General features: G+C 48.5%; 1 protein-coding gene across 1 annotated transcript; it reads left to right on the forward strand.

The window, feature by feature from the left end:
* Positions 1-3,088: 3,088 nt before the first annotated feature.
* LOC309794899 (kunitz-type protease inhibitor 2-like) lies at positions 3,089-22,154 on the forward strand. Its single transcript, XM_082606813.1, has 6 exons — positions 3,089-3,108; positions 12,844-13,014; positions 18,929-18,982; positions 19,508-19,669; positions 20,030-20,065; positions 21,388-22,154. The coding sequence occupies exons 2-6, from the start codon at positions 12,972-12,974 to the stop codon at positions 21,552-21,554; spliced, it is 462 nt and encodes a 153-aa protein (XP_082462939.1). The 5' UTR covers positions 3,089-3,108; positions 12,844-12,971; the 3' UTR covers positions 21,555-22,154.
* The last annotated feature ends 202 nt before the right edge of the window (positions 22,155-22,356 follow it).

Genomic DNA, 22,356 nt, shown 5'->3' on the forward strand with positions numbered 1-22,356 from the left:
TCCCCTTTTCTGTCCCTCAGTCTCCTCCAGTTATCTCAGGCAAAGATAATGGTAGAAATGACTTCTGGGGAGTGATAGCACTCCGGAAGGATGTCAGCAAGTGGCCGTGTCACTGTGGCTTTCCCTTTCCTCCTCTGAGACACTGTCTTTTCTGGGGACCTAGAACAGAAGACTGTTCTAGTCTCTCAGTTATGACTCCTGGCTGCACAGTCCTCTAGGCTTCGCCATCCCAGCCCCTGTCACTCTGCCTGTGCTTCCCTTATCACAGCCCTGACCCTCTGGGCTGTCACTCGGTTGAAGTGTGGGGAGTCCCCGCCCCCCGAGGGCAGGGCCCAGGGACTGTCTTGGTCACTGCGTGTCCCAAGCATCACCCAGCTAAGCTCGGGGCACAAAGTGAGGGCTGAGCAAAGATTTGGTGAATAGCTAAGGATCCCTATTCTGTGAGGGCACAGGTGACACCTGGCCCTGTGGTGTCTCCTTTGTGAGTTAGACAGGGGTTCCCTCCAGGTGAACGCAGCCCCACTCCAGAACGCACGACCCGGCTGAGGCGGCCGACGGAGAACGTGGCGTCCACGGTGAGGGCCCGGGCGGGTCTCCTGGGAGCTGTGGAGGGCTGAGAGGCCGAAGGCGGGGCGTTAGGGGCGGGGTCGAGGGGGTAAGTGGGGGTCTGAGGAGGCCCTGGGCAGGGTCTGAGCGGGGAGAATTGGCGGGGGAAGAAGTTGGGGGCGACTTGGTGAAGCTCAGGGTGTGTAGCTAGACTGAACCTTGGGAAAGACGTTTGGGAGCCCTTGGGAGTGAGGACAGGCGGAGGAGCCAGGGCTGGGAAAAGTTTCCTGTGGATGAGGGAGGAGACTAGCGCTGTTGACCAAGAAGAGTGGCAGTGCCCCTTCCTGTGGCAGGAAGGAGGTGAGGGGCCGAACAGAAGACCAGCCTCTTCCTGGCAGAGAAAAGTTCCAAGAAAGCCCAGGGAGGGCAGCCGCAGCGGGTGGGGCTTGGATTCGGTGACCCGGTGGCCGTTTGAGCCTCAGGAAAGAAGCCCTCGCCCCCACCTTTTTGGATATTGGACAGTAGCCTCCTGAGAAACCTTTCTGGTTCAGTTGCAGCAGAATGCCTCCAAGAAGAAGGGTGTTTCTCAGTGACATCCAAAGGAAGGAAAAGCAAAGCAAAAGTGTTGGGGGGAACAAACTTTGTCAGGGTGCAAGGGGTGGGGAGCCTCTTGGTATAAGAAGAATATTGGCATTGAGAAGCTGGGCTTGGATTCCTTGGCCCGGTCCTTAGAGGTTGTTGGAGGGTAAGGCTGTTTCGACCTCTAAACTCTATGGAAGTTTGGCCTGAAAGGTCCTTTTGAACAAGTGTTGGTCTAACCTTACTGCTTCAGACAACCACAAGGAGGCTTTGAAAATAGATCTCTTGAAAGAAAAATTCGTTGGTTCAGCAAAATTTATTGAGCCTCTGTTATGTGTCAGGGGCAGTGCTGGCAGCAGCGATAACTGTTGTGACTCAGACAAGCCAGGTCCCTGCACTTAGAGAGCTTATATTCTAGTGGGATAGACAGAGACAGGGAGTAAACATTCAAATAAAGAACACTCAGCACAGTATTAAATTAGTAAGACGTAATTGAATGGGGTGAAGTAGACAAACAGGGATGATGTAAGATGATGGGGGCCCCTTTAGCTCTGGTTGTCAGGGGAGGTCTCTGAGGACAGTGACGGCTGAGGTCTAACATGAAGAATGAGCAAGTGGCAGCGACACAGAGGCTTCAGGATCCAATTGGAAGTAGTGGAGTTCAAAGGCCTTGAGGCCGGAGCAAGCTTGGTGGTATTGGAGGAAAAGAGATGACAGCGTGACTAGAGCAGGAGTGTGTTGGGCGGGGGAGGTGGGGGACTGGAGGAGGATGCCAAGTGGGGAAAATAGGCAGGAGCCAGGTAGCTTTATAGGCCAGCATTGTGGATGGAAAGAAAGAAAGCAGGATGTATGTGCACCAAGTCATCGCCTGTGGTGTCTTCTGAAGACTGTTAATTTCCCTATGCCTGAGGCAGAGAGGAAAAATTGAGTTGGGGGATGGGGAGTAGTGTTAAGAGCCAGTGGGGAGAGACTCAGCTCCAGAGAATTAGGAATGCAGGTGTTGCTCATTCTTGTGGTCTGAACTAGAATTTGTCAGCCCTTCTGGACTTTTCTAGAGGAATTAATTATGTTAGGATATACCTTCCAGTTACCTGGCCTGGGACCTTATCAAAACTGAGTTTGGGGCTAACATCTATTGCTTACTTTGAGCTCTTGTGCATCCCTTAATCCTTGAAACAACCTGGCGTGGTGGTGAAGTTACAGATCTTGCCTAAGGTCACACAATAGTAATTGACAAAGCCAGGTCAGGCTGCAGAGGCCTTTTCTGTTTGTTCCCAGTGGCTTCCCCAGCTGCGGCAGCTGGCTGGACCTACTGACCTTTCAGAAGTACTCCTATCTGGCTGGGTGAACTAATGCCCTTGCTTATCTGAAGTTGTATTTGTATGAAAGGTTTCAACAGCTTAATCTGAGGCAGGAGGTAGTTTTTATCCCTCCACCCCTTCTGATTGCTTCGATTTTTCTCAGGAAGCAAGGTCATCCATTAAGAGTGAGGTGTTTCTCCAGCCACACACAGCTGCACAGGTACCTCCAGATGAGTATGGTGGAGGGGAGGGAAGTGTGAAATGAATGTGTATAGGGGGGCGATCATAATGATCTGTGTGAAGACATGAGGAGGCTGAGGGGTAGTGGAAAGGTGGTAGGGCCAGTGGATTGTTGGAGTTGAGATTTTGAAGAGACTGGCCTAGGAAGCTGGGATACAATGGGCAATGAGGGAGATGCATGAAAGTGAGGTTCTGAAGAGGCTGCAATTATTGAGACAAGGTCTAGGGGTGACCATGGAGGGAGCGGCTACAGGGAGGGCAAGATCACTGAAGGAGAGGAGGTCTAGGAACCAAGAGGCCAGGATGGTTGGAGGATCGCCTGTCTGGATATGGAAATCACCAAGACTGATGATGGGAGCAGCAGCGGGAGTGACAGTGAGCCAGGAGCTGAAATCATGGAGAAGTGAGGAGCAGTGACCTGGATCAGCAAATGACCCACAAGGTGGGATACGATTTACTCTGATGATGAGATTCATAACTGGGTGTTGAGGGTGGAGGGAGAATGGTGTAGAAGCAGTGCCCACTTGGAAGGGCACAAGAGAAGCTATATCTTCAGGGGAGAGCTGGGTTCAGTTAGAGTAAGAAAGTGAGAAGAATGTTCAGAGAAGAGATGGAAGAACTGAGAGATTTTAAGTTAGGCCATGAGTATCAGAGACTCCAGGAGTTGGGGGAAGGGAGATGCGGACAAAACAGGATGTATGGTGATGAAGGGTAACTGGAGTCTGGGGCTGATGTGGTGATAAGCAAGTGATAGGAGAGTCACATGGTCTCGAGACTGACAATGTTGGTGAGGCACTGGGTGGTGGAGGGCAGATAGGAAGGGGTGTGGGATATAGTGGACATTTGGAGGCTTGGCAAAGTGTCCTGACTCCAGACCTTTGCAGATGGAGGTGGGGGAAAGCTGATACTTCTGTGGGTGTTCAGGTGTTCGTAGCATTCAGGGAGAGTGCCAGCCTGCATGGAAGCACGTAGAGATTATAAACTGGCTGTTCCCAGCAGGCCTCAAACAGGCTTTATGTGACTTGTACAGTTTCTAGGATTGAGAATTTTTTATGAAATAGTTTTATTTTTGGCTTTGCCTGAAAAACCTGAAGATGTGGCGGTGCCAGTCCAGTGTTCCCACATAGCACCCATGGGGTGGCGCCAAGTACTTCTTTTGGCAAGGTCAAAGAAGACTGTCTTTCTCAGCCTGTATTTATTCACTTGGGCTGCCCTCTGTGTCGTCTAAGCATTAGAGTTGTGACTCCCATGTTAAGAGTATGCCCCATTTAGGAAACAAAGGTAGACGAAACATGATAGCTACTTATACACTGCACAGTGCAGTGAGTGTGTGAATGTGTGGTATTGTTGTGAGGGAACACCCCGTGTCAGGTGGCCACAAGTGTGCATGATTGTTTAATCTCTTCTCGGGTGATGAGTCCTGGTATTTGGAGTGCCCCCAAATATATAATCTCGATCAATACAAAGGCAGATAATATATTCCTTTTCAGAATAGAACCTCAGAAATTCCTGTTAGGAGTGGTCAGTTAAGTGTAGTTCCTGCTGCCAATAACTTATGCATCAGAACTTGTGGAAATGGTTCCTTCGCTCATAGCCCTTTGTTGATTGTTCTTGGGAATTTCCACTGGAGACAAGTGCAGCAGCATTCATGTGAGAGCCTCCACCACACTTTGAAGTGATCTTCCATGAGCATCAACCTCTTCGATTAATTAGTTTCCCCAGAACTTTGACTGAAAGAGTGAACTTTCCAGTAAATCTCCAAGAGGCATGTTACTAGTCACCACTCCTTTTTCTTCTCCTCACCCCCATAGACAGTTGTAAACTGAGTGGCCAAAGAGAAGATGACAGATGAGATGGAAAGTGCAGCTGGTGTTGGTGATCAGCTGGGAGTTCTCCAACGTAGCATCTCGTAGTATTCTTGTCCTTCACAGAGAAGGCACTTGTTTAACTCGCAGGCAAGACAGTTTAGTTCCAGGACACTTTGAAATATTTATTCAGCACATATTTATTGAACACCTGCCAAGTGCCAGGCACAGTTTTAGGCCCTGGAAACAAAGCACTGAATGAAACAGATGACACCCTCCCGCCCCTATCCATGGCAGTTACATTGTAATGAGAAGAAGATAATACAATAAATAAATGAACAATGAATAGATGACTTGGTGATGAGTACTATAAAGAAAAGTAAGGTGGGGGGAGGGATAAATTAGGAATTTGGGATTAACAGCTACACACTACTATATATAAAATAAACAACAAGGACCTACCATATATCACAGGGAACTGTATTCAATATCTTGTAATAACCTATAATGGACAACAATCTGAAAAAGATATATATGTATATAAAACTGAATCACTTTGTTGTATACCTAGAAACATTGTAGATCAACTATACTTCAATTTAAAAAAAAGAAAAAAGTAAGGTAAGGTTTGGTGTGCTTAGTACTAAAAACATGGCCTCTGAGGCTCAAATGGTGACTATACCTGAAGAACATTGAGGGGCTTGCCTTTAGGTCCACTGAGGGAAAGTGGACCCTTGCCACCAGAAACATTCCTTTGCCCTGGTCAGTATTTGAGAAGTCAGCCTGTAATAGAGAAAGCCAGCCCCCAACCTGTTTCTCATTTTACCTATCCCCAGAGTCATTTGCAACATTCAGGCTTGTCTTCAGGTAGCTGGCCAGGCAGCCAAACCTCTGCTTGCCATGTCCTGAGACTGACAGGCCAAATAAGGGATGAGGTAGCTTGTGATTCATGTGAGGCAGGAGAGAACCCTGAAGGGGTCACACTGAAATGACTTAACTTAACCCCAGGAGGCCTTGGTGGCCCATTGGTCACATGACTAATGAGGAATTTGCAAATGACCCCAGGAGCATTAGTGTGTCGATTATGGATGTCCTTGTGTGATCCTGGTCACAAATGTCATTTCACTTGTTTCTGACAAGACCTTTTTTTTTTTTTTTTTTTTTTTTTTTTTTTTTTTTTGCTGTACGCGGGCCTCTCACTGCTGTGGCCTCTCCCGTTGCGGAGCACAGGCTCCGGACACACAGGCTCCGCGGCCATGGCTCGCGGGCCCAGCCGCTCCGCGGCATGTGGGATCTTCCGGGATCGGGGCACGAACCCGTGTCCCCTGCATCGGCAGGCGGACTCTCAACCACTGCGCCACCAGGGAAGCCCTGACAAGACCTTTTTGAAAACTTATGAAGGAGTGCTGGAACTTGGATGCTGAGGCCCAGGAACTTTGGAGTTAGTTACTTTGAAGTTTATTTGAAGCACATTTTTCATGATTGGAAAGCCATTTTAGAAATGAGGGCAAGTGTTTGAGATGGATCTCACCAATGGGGTCCTGGGTCCCTGGCCTCAGAAGCCCCGTAATCTGAAGTTCCTGAGTTCATATTTGGTACTTTGTCCGTGTTTATTCCAGGGTCAGTCATTTAGAGTCTAGGACATGTTCGGGGTGGGGGTGGGGATGAAATAATATTAGCTATTATAAGGGCTCTCAAAGGGCTACATAGATAACTATATGTCTGTGGTATTGAAATTTAGTGTGGTGCTTAGGAAAAACACGTCTACAAAGGCTCCTGGGGTGGGGTGGTAATGGAAAAAAAGGTTGAGAAACATTGCTCTAGGTAGAGGGTCCATTAGCTGTAATCAGTTTCTGAAAATGGTCCATGTTTCAAAAAAGGTTAAGAACCCCTGAATGTGAATTAACAGACAATTCCATGAAAGACTTTGAAACTACTGTTTCCTTACAAATTTTTTTTTTTTTAACATTTAGGACCTTTTTCTAAAATTTGTTTGTTTGTTTGTTTTGGCTGCGTTGGGTCTTTGTTACTGCCCGTGGGCTTTCTCTAGTTGCGGTGAGCGGGCTTCTCATTGCGGTGGCTTCTCTTGTTGCAGAGCACGGGCTCTAGGCGCACGGGCTTCGGTAGTTGTGGCACGTGGGCTCAGTAGTTGTACCTCACAGGCTCTAGAGCGCAGGCTCAGTAGTTGTGGCGCATGGGCTTAGTTGCTCCGCGGCATGTGGGATCTTCCCGGATCAGGGCTTGAACCCGTGTTGACTGCACTGGCAACTGGATTCCTAACTACTGCGCCACCAGGGAGGCCCTTCCTTACAAATTACTCAGATGGAGCACTGTGATTCTAGTTATGAATTTAGGTAAGGGTAGAATTTATAGTCCTGCTTGAGTGATGAGTATGAGGTGACAGTGGCTAGGAGTGGTGGTTTGCATTGTGCTGATAGTTTATGGAATGTAAACCTTTATATCTAAATATTTTATATCTAAAATGCCAAGATTATATATCTGAAACAACAAGATTTTATGAGCCTTATAATTTAAGTTGGATTTGTCATTGTAGATGTTCTTTCCTCATAAATACCTAGGGGTTATTTTAAAGTTTCTGAATGACTTATCCTAATAATGACAACTTCCAGGCACCAGAACCTAGAGGATGTGGGTAGTTAGTAGCTTTCTGTACTGGAAACAGAAGGCTTCAAGTATGTAGAACCTATGCAACTAAGCAAAATAGCTGGATTTATAGGTCACCTTGAAATAAGACTGACTGTAAAATAAATGTCAACTTGGAATTTGGCACAGTAGAATTAAAGGAGCCTTGAATATCGGCCTCCCTGGTATTCAGTACCTCTTCACTGACACAGAGCTTTAATATTCTCTCATTGCTCGGTGAAAAGATAACTTGAAGTCCAAATGGGTAACCAAGGCATAATTTTTCTTATTTTCTTGTCTCCGACCTCTTAATCTCCTGATACTGTAGTGTTGCAGGACTTTGATCTGTGTGATAGTCTGCCATTGTCTTACTGTAGGTGAAGATAAGGAATTTTGTGTCTTCAGGCACGGCAGGTGGTTGCACAGCAGAAAAACAAAGGGAAGGAGTGATGGTTGGGTTGGTTTGATCAACTCACTGACTTGAGTTTGTACCTTGGTTTTCCATTTCCCCTCTATCCTGTCAGTCACCACGTTCCGTTGGACTCACTAGTGAAATGTGTCATCCTTCCCTTTATCTTCATTCCCACTGTTCCTACAGTAGTCTGGTCTTCATAAAAATATAATATCTACTACTTATTCAAAGCTCTGTGCCAAATGTTTTAAGCTCTTATAATGGAGTAAAAAACGCCTTTAATTTTCACAACACTCTTAATGATTGGTCCCTGTGTCAGAGAAGTCCCTTCCATTTGAATTGTTTTTAAGAAATGCATCTGCAAGTCCACAGAATTTAACTCAATGGGACCTATGGAGGGAAAGCCAGCTGAATCTCCCCACTTGATTACTCACCAGTGAATTCAAATTACATTGAGCAAATGCCCTTTCCCAGACAGGCCATGGTCAAGATAACCTCAAGATTAATAAATGGTGCATTCCACAGCAGGAAACAAAAATCTAGGTGCCACAAAATGGGACTTATTGCTAACAAACTTGTCAAAAAACATTTTTATACTAAGTAGATCCAGAATGGGTACAAATCACACAAAGAGGCCTTCACTTCAACTTGGGCTGAGTTGTATTTATACTGTCCTCAAGTTAGTTCTCTTGCTAAAATTTCAGCTTTCACCGTAACCTGAAGGAATTTTAAAGAGGAAACTCTCCTGTTTACTACAGAGAATATTTCTGATACAAGATGTGTGGATTTTTCCACATCAAGCAGTTCTCAGCAGACACGGATTGTGTCTTTGGCAATTTAACTCAATTTTTTTTTTTTTTTTTTTTTGGCCTCTCCCGTTGTGGAGCACAGGCTCCGGACGCGCAGGGTTAGCAGCCATAGCTCACGGGACTAGCCGCTCCGCAGCATGTGGGATCTTCCCGGACCGGGGCACGAACCCGTGTCCCCTGCATCGGCAGGCGGACTCTTAACGACTGCGCCACCAGGGAAGCCCCAGTTGTCTATTTTAAACAGCTCTGAGTATTCGATTATGCGGATGTCTCACAAGTTATTTCACTAGCACGAACCGGGTGTTCTGGTGGTGAATTTTCAGCTGTTGTAGGTCTGTGCGCACCAAGCCCTTTGTGGATGTGGTAATAGTTGCCCCTGTTCTTTGAAACTCTTGAATTAATTGATTCTTCCTTGTTTACTTTTTGATACTGAGGAGTGAAGTGTATTCTCTCCTATTTTTTTGGTATAAAATAGTAATTTCAGATGTCTGAGGATTATTGTAGCAAATCATTTCCCTTTGGCCATTATCCTTAGAATTCTAAGTGGCTTTAATGAAAAGAATAGAGCTGCTTTTAGTGATGGAAGGGTGTGCTGCAGCATTTTTGGCAAAGGATTAACCTGAGGAAGGCGTGGTCAGTGTTGTCATAGAAATGTGAGCCCTAGGAGTCTATGTGATAGCATCTGACCACACCTGTAGGACGTGCTGAGTTCTGTGATATGACAGGGGGTGGGGCGTGTGGAAAATCTGAGCAGGGTGTTTTTAGCAACACTCTCCAAAGAAGTGATTGGCAAAGTGCAGCTTGTAGTCACTGCCTACATACGGCCTCCACGCTAAGTATGGCTTTTGCGTTTTTTTAATAGTTGAAAAAAGTCAAAAGAATATTTTAAGGCGTAAAAATTATATGAAATGAATTCTTATTGGAATGACAGCCATGGTCGTTCATTTACATATTGCCTTAGGCTGCTTTCATGCTACCATGACAGAGTTGAATACTTAGGCTAGGTGACCCATGAAGCTTGAAAGAAAGGCAGTCCTTGCTTTGCACAGTTTTCAACATGCACAGATTTCAGTTACTACAATAAACTAACTGTGAGTACTTGGGTACAGCACAAGTTTCAGCTACTAGCTCTTCAGTCACAAATCATTGCGGAAATTACACATATGCATAGTGATTGGTCACTGCACATCTGTTACTCACTTCATACACAGCAAAGCATGTAGTTGTGTTGCTTCCTTGTTTCCCGGTATACGTGACAGTTTACAAAAATGGTTAATCACTAGAGGAAGTTGGCCAAAAAAAACCCACCAAAGTGTAGCAAAGAGAAGAAGTGATAACACTGGAAGTGAAATTCCAATTGAACATAAATGGAGTGATAGAAGAATGAATTAACTGTGGGAATGTGGACACTGCTTGCCATTTGAGACCGGATATGCAGCCAGAGGAGCTTATCGACAGAAATGAGGAAAGTAGTTGTGACAATAAAAGGATGATCCAGTGGAAGTGTCGCTGGCAGAAACTTCCAGAAAAAGTCAAGCAACTCTCAGCAGTTTTGTGTCATCGAAGGGCAAAGGATAAAATGCTGGAAGCTGATCCAAACCTAGAAAGAGGTGTGACACTTCACTAAGGCGAACTGAGAAGATGCTTGTTGTGTATCATGAGTTATATGAGTAAAGACCTTCACAAGCACTGTTCAGACTACTCTTGGCGACTTATTTATTTACAAAGAAGATTAAACACTTCTATTCTCAAGTTTGTTTTTTTTTTTATAAACTTATTTATTTTAGGCTGTGTTGGGTCTGTTGCTGCGCGCGGGCTTCTCATTGCGGTGGCTTCCCTTGTGGCGCACAGTTGCTCCGCGGCATGTGGGATCTTCCCGGACCGGGGATCGAACCCGTGTCCCCTGCATTGGCAGGCCGATTCATAACCACTGCGCCACCAAGGAAGCCCCAATTCTGAAGTTTCTAATGTTTTAACTTATAGTGTACTAAATAAATATTCATCTTTTTTTTTTTTATTATTATTCTATTCATTTATAGCCCACAGTTTTTCGTTTTAAAGGTCACGGAACACTCATAATTGTTCCCATTGCTGTGCATGAGTTCACACTATTCTGCCTGTGTTTACTATTTGGCCCATCATAAAAAAAAAAGTTTACTGAGCTTCGCTCTAGAGAAAACAGCTGGGGGGAGGAGAAGTACCATTTCATGAGTGGCTCCAAGCTTGTGAGGTGATCCAGGGCTTTCTTATTAGTATACAGTGAGGCAAGAAGTTGGTGTTCTTCAGTTTATAGCACCCACGGGAGTAAAAAGTGTATCAAGGGACTTCTCTGGTGGAGCAGTGGTTAAGCAGCCCCCTGCCAATGCAGGGGACACGGGTTTGATCCTGGTCTGGGAAGATCCCACATGCTCCGGAGCAACTAACCCTGTGCACCACAACTACTGAACCTGCACTCTAGAGCCCGCGAGCCACGGCTACTGAAGCCCGCGCACCTTGGAGCCCGAGCTCCGCAACAAGAGAAGCCACCTCAATGAGAAGCGCGCACACTGCAACGAAGAGTAGTCCGCGCTCGCCGCAACTACAGAGTGCCTGCACGCAGCAATGAAGACCCAATGCAGCCAAAAATAAATAAAGAAATAAAAAATTAAAAAAAAAAACTCAAGCAACTTTAGAACCAGAGAAACCTGTTTTATATGACAAAGACCAGTCTGTCGGGCAATTTTGTAATAGCCAATGTTCAAAATGCCTGCCAGGGTTTTGTAATTTAGGTTCATATATCAGAAATTGTGTGATTTTAACCATTTTTAATACTTTCCAAGAGAATGTTACTGTTTCCTAAAGTCAGGAATTCCATGTTTCCATATTCTGAAGCAAGTGTATCCAAATTTGGTGCCCTTCAGCTTTTCCCTGTTTTTCTTATTCTGTTTTGAAAACGTATAGAACGTATTTAATTTTGCAGTAGCATTTGTGAGCACAGAAATAGAACTTGAAACATATTTTTCATGTTTGTTTTCCAAAACTATTCTGAGACCAGTATATCATTTTGTCATCTCTTAATAAGAACAGTTATTTATTAAGGAATAACTTCCTGAAAATTGTCCAACCGATTCCCCTCAGCCTTGGCCAGTTCTTTGGTATGGTGCTATCTATGACCCTGTCATTGAGTGTCGCCATAAACAGGCCTAGCAGAGGGCCTGGCCTTGGTGAGCCCTCCAGTTGTGATGAAGCCTTGAGGAATGTTTTGGCTTTTAGGCAACTTCAGTTTCATGTTTTTCCCACTACCCGTCACTATAGTGGTTTCTTTCTTTCTTTCCATCCAAGGGGTCGTTTTGTTTGTGCCTGTGCTCTCTGATCAGACCAATTTGAATTCATATACAGCTCTGCTGCTTGCTTAGCTTAACCTACCCAAAGCCTCAGTGTTCTGCTTTGTAAAGGGCAGGGGTGGGGGTGTTACTGCATGAGTCACAGTTTTATTGTGACTATTAGAAATCGTGCATAGAATGTGCCTGGCATCAAGCTTAGTGAAGGCAGTGAAACGGGGTGTCAAGAAATAAGTCATGCTCTGCATTTTGGTTCATTTTGATTTTAAGCTGGGTCTACCGAAGTATAGTATTTTGACTTTTTTGAAGTTTTTTTGTTTTTTTTTTTGGTGGTACGCGGGCCTCTCACTGTTGTGGCCTCTCCCGTTGCGGAGCACAGGCTTCTGTCACACAGGCTCAGCGGCCATGGCTCACGGGCCCAGCCCCTCTGTGGCATGTGGGATCTTCCCGGACCGGGGCACGAACCTGTGTCCTCTGCATCGGCAGGCGGACTCTCAACCACTGCGCCACCAGGGACGCCCGCTGGCTTCTCTTTGTTGTGGAGCACGGGCTCTAGCCGCGTGGGCTTCAGTAGTTGTGGCATGTGGGCTCAGTAGTTGTGGCACGTGGGCTCAGTAGTTTTGGCTCGTGGGCTCTAGAGCGCAGGCTCAGTAGTTGTGGTGCACAGGCTTAGTTGCTCCGTGACATGTGGGATCTTCCCAGACCAGGGCTCGAACCCATGTCCCCTGCATTGGCAGGTATATCCTTAACCACTGCGCCACCAGGGAAGTCCCAGCTCTGGCCTTTCAGTGCTAAGCTCCCCTTGGCCCAGTTTGATGGGAACATATCCAGGAGGGTCCTGCAGTCTATTTTTTTGCCTTTGAAAGTCCTTTTTCTATACTGGATGTCTGTGTGTTTGATAATGGGGGCAGGGACAAAATCAACACGCAGCTGAAATTCAGTTCAGTCTGGTGGGTTGGTGTCTTTGTTGTTAGATGATGCCTTCCTATACAAAGAAGGAATCACTAGGTAAGCCTGATGGCGACACTTCAGAAACAGTTCACAGAGGAACTGTGCTGCAACTTAAGGCTCTGGTTCTCCTCTTGGGGCTCTGGAAAGCTGTGGGCCTTCTCCTACAGGTCTGTGCATGTTCTGTCTTGCCAGAATTGCCCTGCCAAGCTAACTGGTCTCTGGTTGGTTGTATTTTAGATTTTTGCCGAGTTTCGAAGAGTGTGGGAAAATGCCGGGCCTCCATCCCTAGGTGGTGGTACAATGTCACTGATGGATCCTGCCAGCAGTTTGTGTATGGAGGCTGTGGAGGGAATGACAATAACTACATGACCAAGGAGGAGTGTCTTGCAAAGTGTGCTGGTGTCACAGGTAAGACAGTTCTGTTGGGGAAGTTTTATTATCTAGAGACACTTTATTAATTGGGACATAGCTGCCTTTTGCTCTTTGCCAGTTCTTCACTGCTGAAACTGGGAGACGTTTTTAAAAGCAGAAGAAACAGGCACAGTGTGAAGGTCGCCCACACGGTGGTTTCACAGCGGTACCCTCCCTCCTCTTCCCAGAAAGGGGAGAGTAGGCCGCAGACTGAAGCCAGGGGAGGGGTGACATGACTGCGTCTTCTCCCCAACTTCCCTTCTCCCACTACTGAGAGCAGGTCCCACGCCAGGCCTGGTTTGAGCAGAGTCCTCCAGGTCTACTCAGACGGGCTGCCCCCCTTGCTTCCAAAGCATTTGGGTTATTTTTACCTTTGGGACAAATGACTTGAGGAGCTCACCCAGCCAGCCAAGTTATGAATCAAGTTAAAACTAGAACATACTTCTGGAACCCATCCTTCTCTCAGCCTTCGTGAGGGATTCTGTGGAATCAAGATACTGTTGACCCTGAGAGCGTCCCAGTGTAAATAAAAAAATCGTAAAGCCCCACAACAGTGTGCACTGGCTCTGAACAGAGCCTCGAGGGACTCCTTGAGACCTGATGGCAGGGCGATATTGGTCCTCTGGGGCCTGATCCTTCCTAGGTGTTCCAGAGAGCCGCTGATTGGGCCAGCCAAACTGTCAAAGATTTTCATTGGCGATTTCCTTAACATTGTTACGGGACTTCTTGCATCCTTTCCCGACAGCTTGGTGTCAATGTTTGGACTCTGGATTATGATTCTGTGTCAGAATGTGCTGGTGCCCTCAGTGCTCACCGCACTGGCTGTAGTCTCTCTTGGCTTTGAACTCTGCATTCAGAAATCAGATAAGCTTGTGAAAGTTGTGTGTAAAGAGAGGAAGACAACAGTGGTCTTGGCTGTGAACTGCGGTTTAAAACATAATGCGCAGACACACAAGCCCAGCAGTGACTGAGTGCCTTGAGGAACGTTTTATTGATCTTTGTGTGCCCAGTGCCCGGCAGGCGCTCAACAAGTGTTTGGAGAGCCGAAGTGGCTGGTATTAGTTTTGGATTGTACAGATGAGTTCCTCACTTTTGGGGCGGGGGTGGGGGGGCAACTGGCAACCTTACCAGATGGTGATGGAGAAAAATACGGTTTTCCGCTATCAGCTGCGGTCCAATCAGGAGTTGACAGTAGCAAATGTACATTCCGTTCTGGTTACTCCTTGGTTTCTCAGGGGGAAAGTTAAGTTTTAAGAACACAAGCAGTGGACAGTGGGCATTAAGGCGGCATGTCTCTGCAAGGAGCCACAGGGTGTAGTGTTTTGCTGGGAGAAGGCAGACAGCTATCTTCCTAGAGGTCAAGCCAGAGTCTGGCCCCAGCCTTGAGGTCCCGGAAAGCTCATTTGCTGGCACCCGAGCGTGGCTGCACTGCACAGCTCCTGAGGCGTTCTCTTTGGCAACATATTTTCTCCCAGGCAGGCAAGCTCTGTGGGGAGCCAAATGATAATGAGAATGCCAGTTTATTAATTAATTATAATGAGAACCAGAACCACCAAAGGGACCAGACACTTCTGTCCCTGTGCCTGCACCCTTAGTGTGTGTAGGCAAACCTCTCAGCGACATTCCCAGAACATTGCTTGATGAGGGGAGAGGCAGAACTGGGGGAGCTGCTTTGTGATGGGAACGTGTAATGGCATCAGGTTAGGCCAGCCCCACGCCTCTGCACAAGGGAGGGTTCCTCCCTCCTGGACCCTGCCAGCGCTCCCTTTTTTGCATTTCCACCCACCCTCTTAGCTTTGTGTGTGTGCAAGATAAAATATACATAACATGGGCTTCCCTGGTTGCGCAGTGGTTGAGAGTCCACCTGCTGATGCAGGGGACACGGGTTCGTGCCCCAGTCCGGGAAGATCCCACATGCCACGGAGCGGCTGGGCCCGTGAGCCATGGCCGCTGAGCCTGCACGTACAGAGCTTGTGCTCCGCAACGGGAGAGGCCACAACAGTGAGAGGCCCACGTACCACGCAAAAAAAAAAAAAAATATATATATATATATATATATATACACATAACATAAAATTTAGCATTTAACCTTTTTTTTTTTTTTTTAAGTTGTTTTCAGAATTTTATTAAGCTCTGTTATGCGATACACATTTTTATATATAATGTAGGAGACATCCACTTGGGATGAAAATCAAAGAAGCTCAGGTCTCCTTGGAACTCAGTAGCTTAACCTAAGTATTAAGTGCCTTTTTGAACTTTGTGAAAACTGTCATCTCTTTTACCTACATCAAGAACAATGAACCGAAAGAAACTGTTTGTTGTTTATAAAGAAGTACAGTGAAATTTAAGTGTCCAACAAATCTGACCATTTGCTAACATGTTTCATGGTTAGTGGTGTAGTCTAGCAGAAGTGGAGGGAACAGCAGCCCACCATGGTCTGCTGCTAGCAAGGATCCAAGGGCCCTCGGATACTGCCCTCTCTCCCCCTTGTGCCTGAAGATGGCTGGTGGGTGTTATTTTCCTTGGTCTAAATTCTGAGAATGAACAGGTGGCATTAGAGAGGCAAGAGGAAGCGATCAGCTAGTTAGGGAATGATGAAGTGGCCTACCGGACAGGCAATTGAAACCACGTTGGCAACTGCAGGGAAGTCTAGGTGCCTATGTTTAGATTTTAGGAAAATACAAACAAAAAGCAGTGTGGCCTGATAAAGTACATCTGTTCAGTTGCCTTGAGTCACTCTGTAAACTGTGGCAGCGTTCACTTCACATACTGTCCTTGGTCTGCTCGGCAGAGGCTGGACTGGATGTCAGGGCCTGGGGCGGTGGCTCCTCTTCCTTGTCTCTGACAGAATCTCAACATTTCCCTGTTATCCCATCTCTCCCGCTTTCGCAGATTCAGAAGCACCGAAAGCAGTTGAAAGCTGAAGAGCAGTGGAAGCGGCGGCAGAATGTGTTCCGCCGGGGCATGTCCACGCGGCGCTCGGCCTACGCTTTCTCCCACCAGCGTGGCTACGCCGACCTCATCTCCTCCGGGCGCAGCATCCGCAAGAAGCGCTATCCCCTGGATGCAGTCATTGCCGACGGGACGGCAGAATACAGGCGAACCATGGAGAGCTGAGGCATTTGCTTCAGGTGACAGTGATTTCTGCCTCTTCTCTCTTCGAAACTGTTTTGAGGAGCAAATAACCGAGCGCCTGAGAAAGCTCTAAAGACGCCTGTGAGGTTGTTCGGAGATGAAACGCTGAAAACGCATTTAACCATTTTTAAGTGCACAGTTTAGTAGCATGAAGTACATTCACAGTGCTGAGCACACCCTTCACTTTTTTTTTTTTTTTTTTTTTTGCGGTACGCGGGCCTCTCACTGTTGTGGCCTCTCCCATTGCGGAGCACAGGCTCCGGACGCGCAGGCTCAACGGCCATGGCTCACGGGCCCAGCCGCTCCGCGGCATGTGGGATCTTCCCAGACCGGGGCACGAACCCGTGTCCCCTGCATCGGCAGGCGGACTCTCAACCACTGCGCCACCAGGGAAGCCCCACCCTTCACTTTTTAAAAAATATTTATTTATTTATTTGGTTGTGCCAGGTCTTCGTTGCAGCACGTGGGCTCCTTAGTTGCAACAGGCAGGCTTTTTAGTTGCGGCAGGTGGGCTTCGTTGTTGCGGCACGCGGGGCTCCTTAGTTGTGGCCTGCGAATTATTAGTTGCAGCATGCATGTGGGATCTAGTTCTCTGACCAGGGATTGAACCCAGGTCCCCTACATTGGGAGTGCCTAGTCATTTTTTTTAATGCACCTGTATCTTTTTTTTTTAAATAAATTTATTTATTTACTTATTTATTTATATTTGGCTGCATTGGGTCTTCATTGCTGCACGGGCTTTCTCTAGTTGTGTCGAGCGGGGGCTACTCTTCATTGCAGTGCACGGGCTTCTCATTGCGGTGGCTTCTCTTTGTTGAGGAGCACAGGCTCTAGGCACATGGGCTTCAGTAGTTGTGGCACGCGGGCTCAATAGTTGTGCCTCACGGGCTCTAGAGTGCAGGCTCAGTAATTGTGGTGCACGGGCTTAGTTGCTCCGTGGCATGTGGGATGTTCCCGGACCAGGGCTCGAACCTGTGTCCCCTGCATTGGCAGGCGGGTTCTTAACCACTGGGGAGCACATAGTCTTATCCACTGCGCCAGCAGGGAAGTCCCACGGCCTTCACTTTTTTAATTCATTGGGTGAGTTAATACAGTTCAACAGGTTATTTGGCCCTGGAAGCCATTCTGTCTTTTTATAATGTCATTTCACACGTCTTTGCTCTGATTCCCAGCTGGTTGATCTTAAAATTTAACCCACAAGGACAGTCTTGGTTCCTTATTTTCCAAGTTCTGGCAGGTTTGTGGTCCAGCATGTGCACTGAAGGGCCCACATAAAGGAGAAATGGGAGTCGCTGTGAGAGGCACACAGGCCCAAGCCTCCTCAGGGATACAGCTTGCTTTGTTTCACCAGGCAATCTTGGAGGTACACTTTCTCACTGTGCTCTTCATTTGTCCTCGTGTAGTAAACACCATCCATGATCTGTCCAGGAATGGAGCACATTCCTCTGTCCCAAGTGGTAGGTTCTGAAAAAGACCCAGGATGGAGTGAGGGCCATGCAGATGGCTAATGTGAAAGGACATTTGTAATTTGGGCATTGTACAAGGGCTTCCACCTCCTGGTTCTGTTTACTCACAGCTGGCGAACAGGGGCTCTGCCTGGGCTGCCAGCTTCCGGCTCCTGGCCAGCATCCTTGCGCTGGGGAGTTCAGCAGCCAAGAGGGCTGAGGGATTCTACAGTGCTTCCTGGCTGACCTCGGCTTCCTCCTGGGGGATAAGGGATTGTGGCTCAGACCCCTTCCCCCGCTTTGGGCTGGCTTCCAGTCCCCTGGCCTCAGCCTTCGTGCTGTCTTCACTGCCCTATCCCACCTCCTTGCTTGCTGTATCTCCTTTGCTCCGTGTCGTCCTTGCTGTCCGTCTCCCTCCCTGTGCTAAGAGTCCTCTGTCTTCTGCCACCCCCGCCTCCATTCCCACTGCAGTCCTTGACCTGGAGCTTTGTGTTAGCTTGCTTTGTAGTGCCGACAGCAGCTGCCCCATTCCTCCTTTATGCTTAAAGGCCTCTGCATCAGGAGCCGGGGGTGAGTGGTTCAGATGCACTGGGAAGTCCAGTCCAGCTTTCCCAAAGGCCAGTCCCCAGGCAGTGGGTTCTGCCGGGCGAGACCTGCTGTGGAGGGAGGGAGTCCGCCCCTACCCCATTTGAGGATGGCCCCCAGTCAGCCACTGGCCACACACTGGTTGCACTCTTGATTCTGGTCCTTTGACTCTGACCTCAGCACCCACATGAGAGTGAGCATTTATTAGTTCAGTGGATTTGCAGAATGCTGAGAGTTAGGTTAAAGTCACTTTCCCGTTTTGCTAGGCTAGGAATCCTGTGACTGTCCTGACCATTGCTTTGCCTGGGTTCATTGCTTATTCCCAGGCTGGCCTCTGCAAGGTCATCCAGAGCCATGGGGCATCATAACTGGCATCATAACTCTGGTTTCTGTCCTGTTTCAGAAGAAAATTCCCCCAAGAGAATAAGGGACCCTCCTCCCTGTGTCAGAGAGTGGACACCTCTGGTCTTCCTCATCACCCCAGAAACTGTGGCTGGGATTAGTTTCCATAGTAACCCCTGAGGTGACAGGCAGGCTTCCCCATCCAGCATTCATTCTGTGTGTGCCGTAGAGCCCATTAGGACTGGGAGGTGATGGAGCAAAGCTGCCCACAGAGGGGGGCTCCACTCCCTTCCAGGTGCCAGAGTGTCTACGCTCCCTCGGTGGGCCCTTTTAGACTCAGCCCCAGCTAGGCGACGTGTCCTGTGTCCATTCCAGCCTCCCTGACACGGATGTTTGTGTTTCAGTTCCCAGAAGGCAGGATTCTGATGACCTGTCCGGTGATATTTTCAACTACGAAGGTATACCTCTTAAAAAACATGTTTTCTTACTTCATTGGGAATTGAGACACACGTGAGGATTTCCATGACGGGTATCGTAGAGCAGGGCTTGCCGGCCTTTCCCAGGTGTTAGGACTCCTGAGCATGCCCTGGGGCAGCAGGGAGCAGGACGTGCCCCAGCAACCCCTCGGCCTCCCACCGGCCGCGCTGTGGGCGGGATGCTGTAGCCCTGCCTCAGGGTCCCTGACTGTGACATGAGGGGCCTAGTGGAGACCCCTCTGAAGGTTCAGAGACCGAGTTAGCACATGGAGAGCCTACAACAGTGACTGACACAGAATAACCTCCACAACAGTGTAGTCTGGCCATAAAGAGAAAGATGCCTGAAAATGTGGGCCAGAATGGCCACGTCTGTAATGGCCAAGTTTCTTTTAACAGAGAGGTTTTCCCCATTGGCTGGCAGCCATAGGACTGCTTGGGAGCATTGTAGCTCCGTTCACCTCTCCTGGGCCCTGCTAATTTGTATCCCTTGGGCTGTCTCACTCCCAGAGCACTGCACTGCCAAGGCCATCACTGGGCCTTGCCGCGCATCCTTCCCACGCTGGTACTTTAATGCCGAGAAGAACTCTTGTGATAACTTCATCTACGGCGGATGCCGGGGCAATAAAAACAGCTACCTCTCCAAGGAGGAGTGCATGCAGCGCTGCTTCGGTGAGTCTGCCTGACTCCTAAATCCAAGAAACAGCCGTGGGCAGATGAACCCTCCTGAGAGGACACCAGTCCCTTTCCTCATCCCTAAAATGAAGGCCTTGCAAAAGCTGTCATTTGGACTCTGCCCTTAGTCTTCTCTGGCTCCCTGGTGGGGAAAGGGGTGGGCTTTGGCCCCAGCTATTGGGCACACGTGTCCTAGGTCCCTACTGGGGTGGCAAGGTCTCAGAACCCTCAGAGGAGCTGGAAGAAGTCGTTCAGAAAGAGCGTGAAGGCCCAGGGCTGAGGGGGATCCTCAGGTGGCTGCAGCTGTGAGGGGAGGAGGGCTGAAAGCTGACCTCAGGGTTGTGTGTTTTCTTCCAGGCAAGCAGTTGTATCCTGCCCTGCCCCGCACTAAAGGTAAACGGCCCCTTGCCCCCCTCCACCTGCCTGCCTTGACTAAGCTCAGCTGTGTTTTCTGCAGGCTCATGTCGTCTCGGGCACATCATCCTTCACTGTAAACATCGTTTTGTTAGAAAGTCGTGTTTCTGCACGAGAATGGCCAGGCAGCTTGGAACATGTGGTGGATGTTTGTCCCATTGTACAGTGTACATAAACGGGTTAGGAGTGAGGCCGTCTCTGCCTAGGCAGCCTCGGGGTGACTGGGGGACACCTCCTACTGTTTTAGGTGTGTGGGATCTGCTGCACTCAGGCCTGGGACTAACTCCAGGTTTTGGGGGGGGACTCTACTGCCATGGGGTGTAGAGAGTTGGTCATGGGTGATAACAAAGGAGGGTGGAAAGCCCTTGCCATGTGTGGGTGGAGCATGGCCCCAGCCAGTGCTGTTGTTCCCAAGCAGTCTGGTCTGACAAGGAGGCTAGGCCTCCTCTAGCTTTTGTTTCTGATTCTGAGCCTGAATCATGGATGGTAGTGTTTGCACAAAAGACCTGCCACACTGGTTTGGCCTCTTTCCACCTGTTTCCCTTGTAAGGAGTCCAGGCCTGGCCTGTGTGTCTGCTCTGCTTTAGAAGAGAAATGAAGCTGGAACCTGGTTTGCCAGGCATAGGGATCTGGAGGGTTGGAGATGGAGTGAATTGACCCTGTCCAATTCTGCAGCCAAGTGGGGAGAGGGAGCTGGGTAGCTGCCATAGGAGGCCACATTCCTTAGGTGGAGCCCCGCCTGAAGAAAAAGCATCTTAACTGACCAGTGGGACTGCAGTGGGGCAACCACTATTAAATCTACCTGGGCCGTTGGGAGCATGAGGGTCCCCTCCCGGCCCTGCTCCGAATATACCCGTGCCTCTGCCCTTCCGTCATTCCACAGGCAGCCACCCCAGCCAGCTGCAGGGCCACATCTCTCTCTGTGGCTGGTTGGGGGGGGGGTGTTTGCACACACACACCTGAGATATGTGCTTTTCCTGTGCAGATTGCCCCAGAGAGGTGGCAGGGTAGTACAGAGTTGAAGTGGGGATTTTTTGTTCAAAAAGGAGGAACACAAGTAGCCACTCTGTCTATGTGCACATAGCATAGCACCTCCTTTTCTCAGGAACCTACTTCTCAGGACAGTAGGGACTCTCCTTGAGGACTTCCTGTCAAGCAGTGTCTGTTCTCCAGAGCCTTCTGGGTTGGGGTGGGGGGACGTCTGGCCCAAGGACTGCTGGTCCTCCTCCCAAGCCCATGTGGACACTCTGGCTATGGCCCGCCTCGTCCTGCTGGCTCTGAGGCCTCTCTCTCATCCACAGTGGTGGTCCTGGCGGGGCTGTTCGTGATGGTCCTGTTCCTCTTGCTGGGAGCCTCCGTGGCCTGCCTGATCAGGGTGGCGCGGAGGAACCAGGAGCGCACCCTCCGTACTGTCTGGAGCTCTGGGGACGACAAGGAGCACCTGGTCAAGAACACTTACGTCCTGTGAATGCCCTGTCGCCAAGGGGCTGCCCTCCTCAACCCCCTGTTAATGAAGAGAATCTGCGAAGGGAGGAGAGACAGGTGTCGAACACGTGTGTGCTTTTTCAAATAGAGTGATTTGTCTGTATTTGCACAATCATTAGGGCTTTTGGCCTGGTTGTTAATCCAGAAGGTAAGAGGGCTGCTCCCTGGTCTCCCAGGATGCGTTTGCTTTGGAAATCCTCTTAATGAAGGGCTGTGCACGTTGCAGATGTTCTAGCCCTAGATCGGAGTCGGTTCCTCTTCGATTTATTTCTTTGCTCCAGGTATAGTTTTCTTAGCTTATGTTGAATCCTATTGCCTCCTTTCCTATCACAAGTGATGTTTTAATAGTTTCCTTTGTTTGTTTTCTGGTTTTTTTTTAAAGTAAGCAGAAACATAAGTTTTTTAAATTAGGATTCTGAAAGGAAGAAAGTAAAATGTACAAGTTTAATAAAAACGGCCTTCCCTTTTAAAATAAATTTCAGTATGTGCTTTCTTTCTTTCTGGGAATGCTAATTTAAACTCTACCAAAGTTACCACAGGACACTACATGAGATGTCCCATTCCAGAAACAGACTTCTTAAAAATATAGCATCTTTCAGGGCTTCCCTGGTGGCGCAGTGGTTGGGAGTCCGCCTGCCGATGCGGGGGACACGGGTTTGTGCCCCGGTCCGGGAAGATCCCACATGCCGTGGAGCAGCTGGGCCCGTGAGCCATGGCCGCTGAGCATGCGCGTCCAGAGCCTGTGCTCTGCAACGGGAGAGGCCACAACAGTGAGAGGCCCGCGT

Source organism: Mesoplodon mirus (assembly GCF_964341445.2).
Source record: "Mesoplodon mirus genome assembly, chromosome: 19".
In the NCBI taxonomy this organism is placed as follows: Eukaryota; Metazoa; Chordata; class Mammalia; order Artiodactyla; family Ziphiidae; genus Mesoplodon; species Mesoplodon mirus.

Coding starts and splice junctions, on each gene's coding strand:
- LOC309794899 (XM_082606813.1), top strand. CDS start 12,972: ATGACCAAGGAGGAGTGTCTTGCAAAGTGTGCTGGTGTCACAG. Junction 13,015..18,928: donor AAAGTGTGCTGGTGTCACAG/GTAAGACAGTTC, acceptor TTTGTGTTTCAG/TTCCCAGAAGGCAGGATTCT. Junction 20,066..21,387: donor TGCCCTGCCCCGCACTAAAG/GTAAACGGCCCC, acceptor TCTCATCCACAG/TGGTGGTCCTGGCGGGGCTG.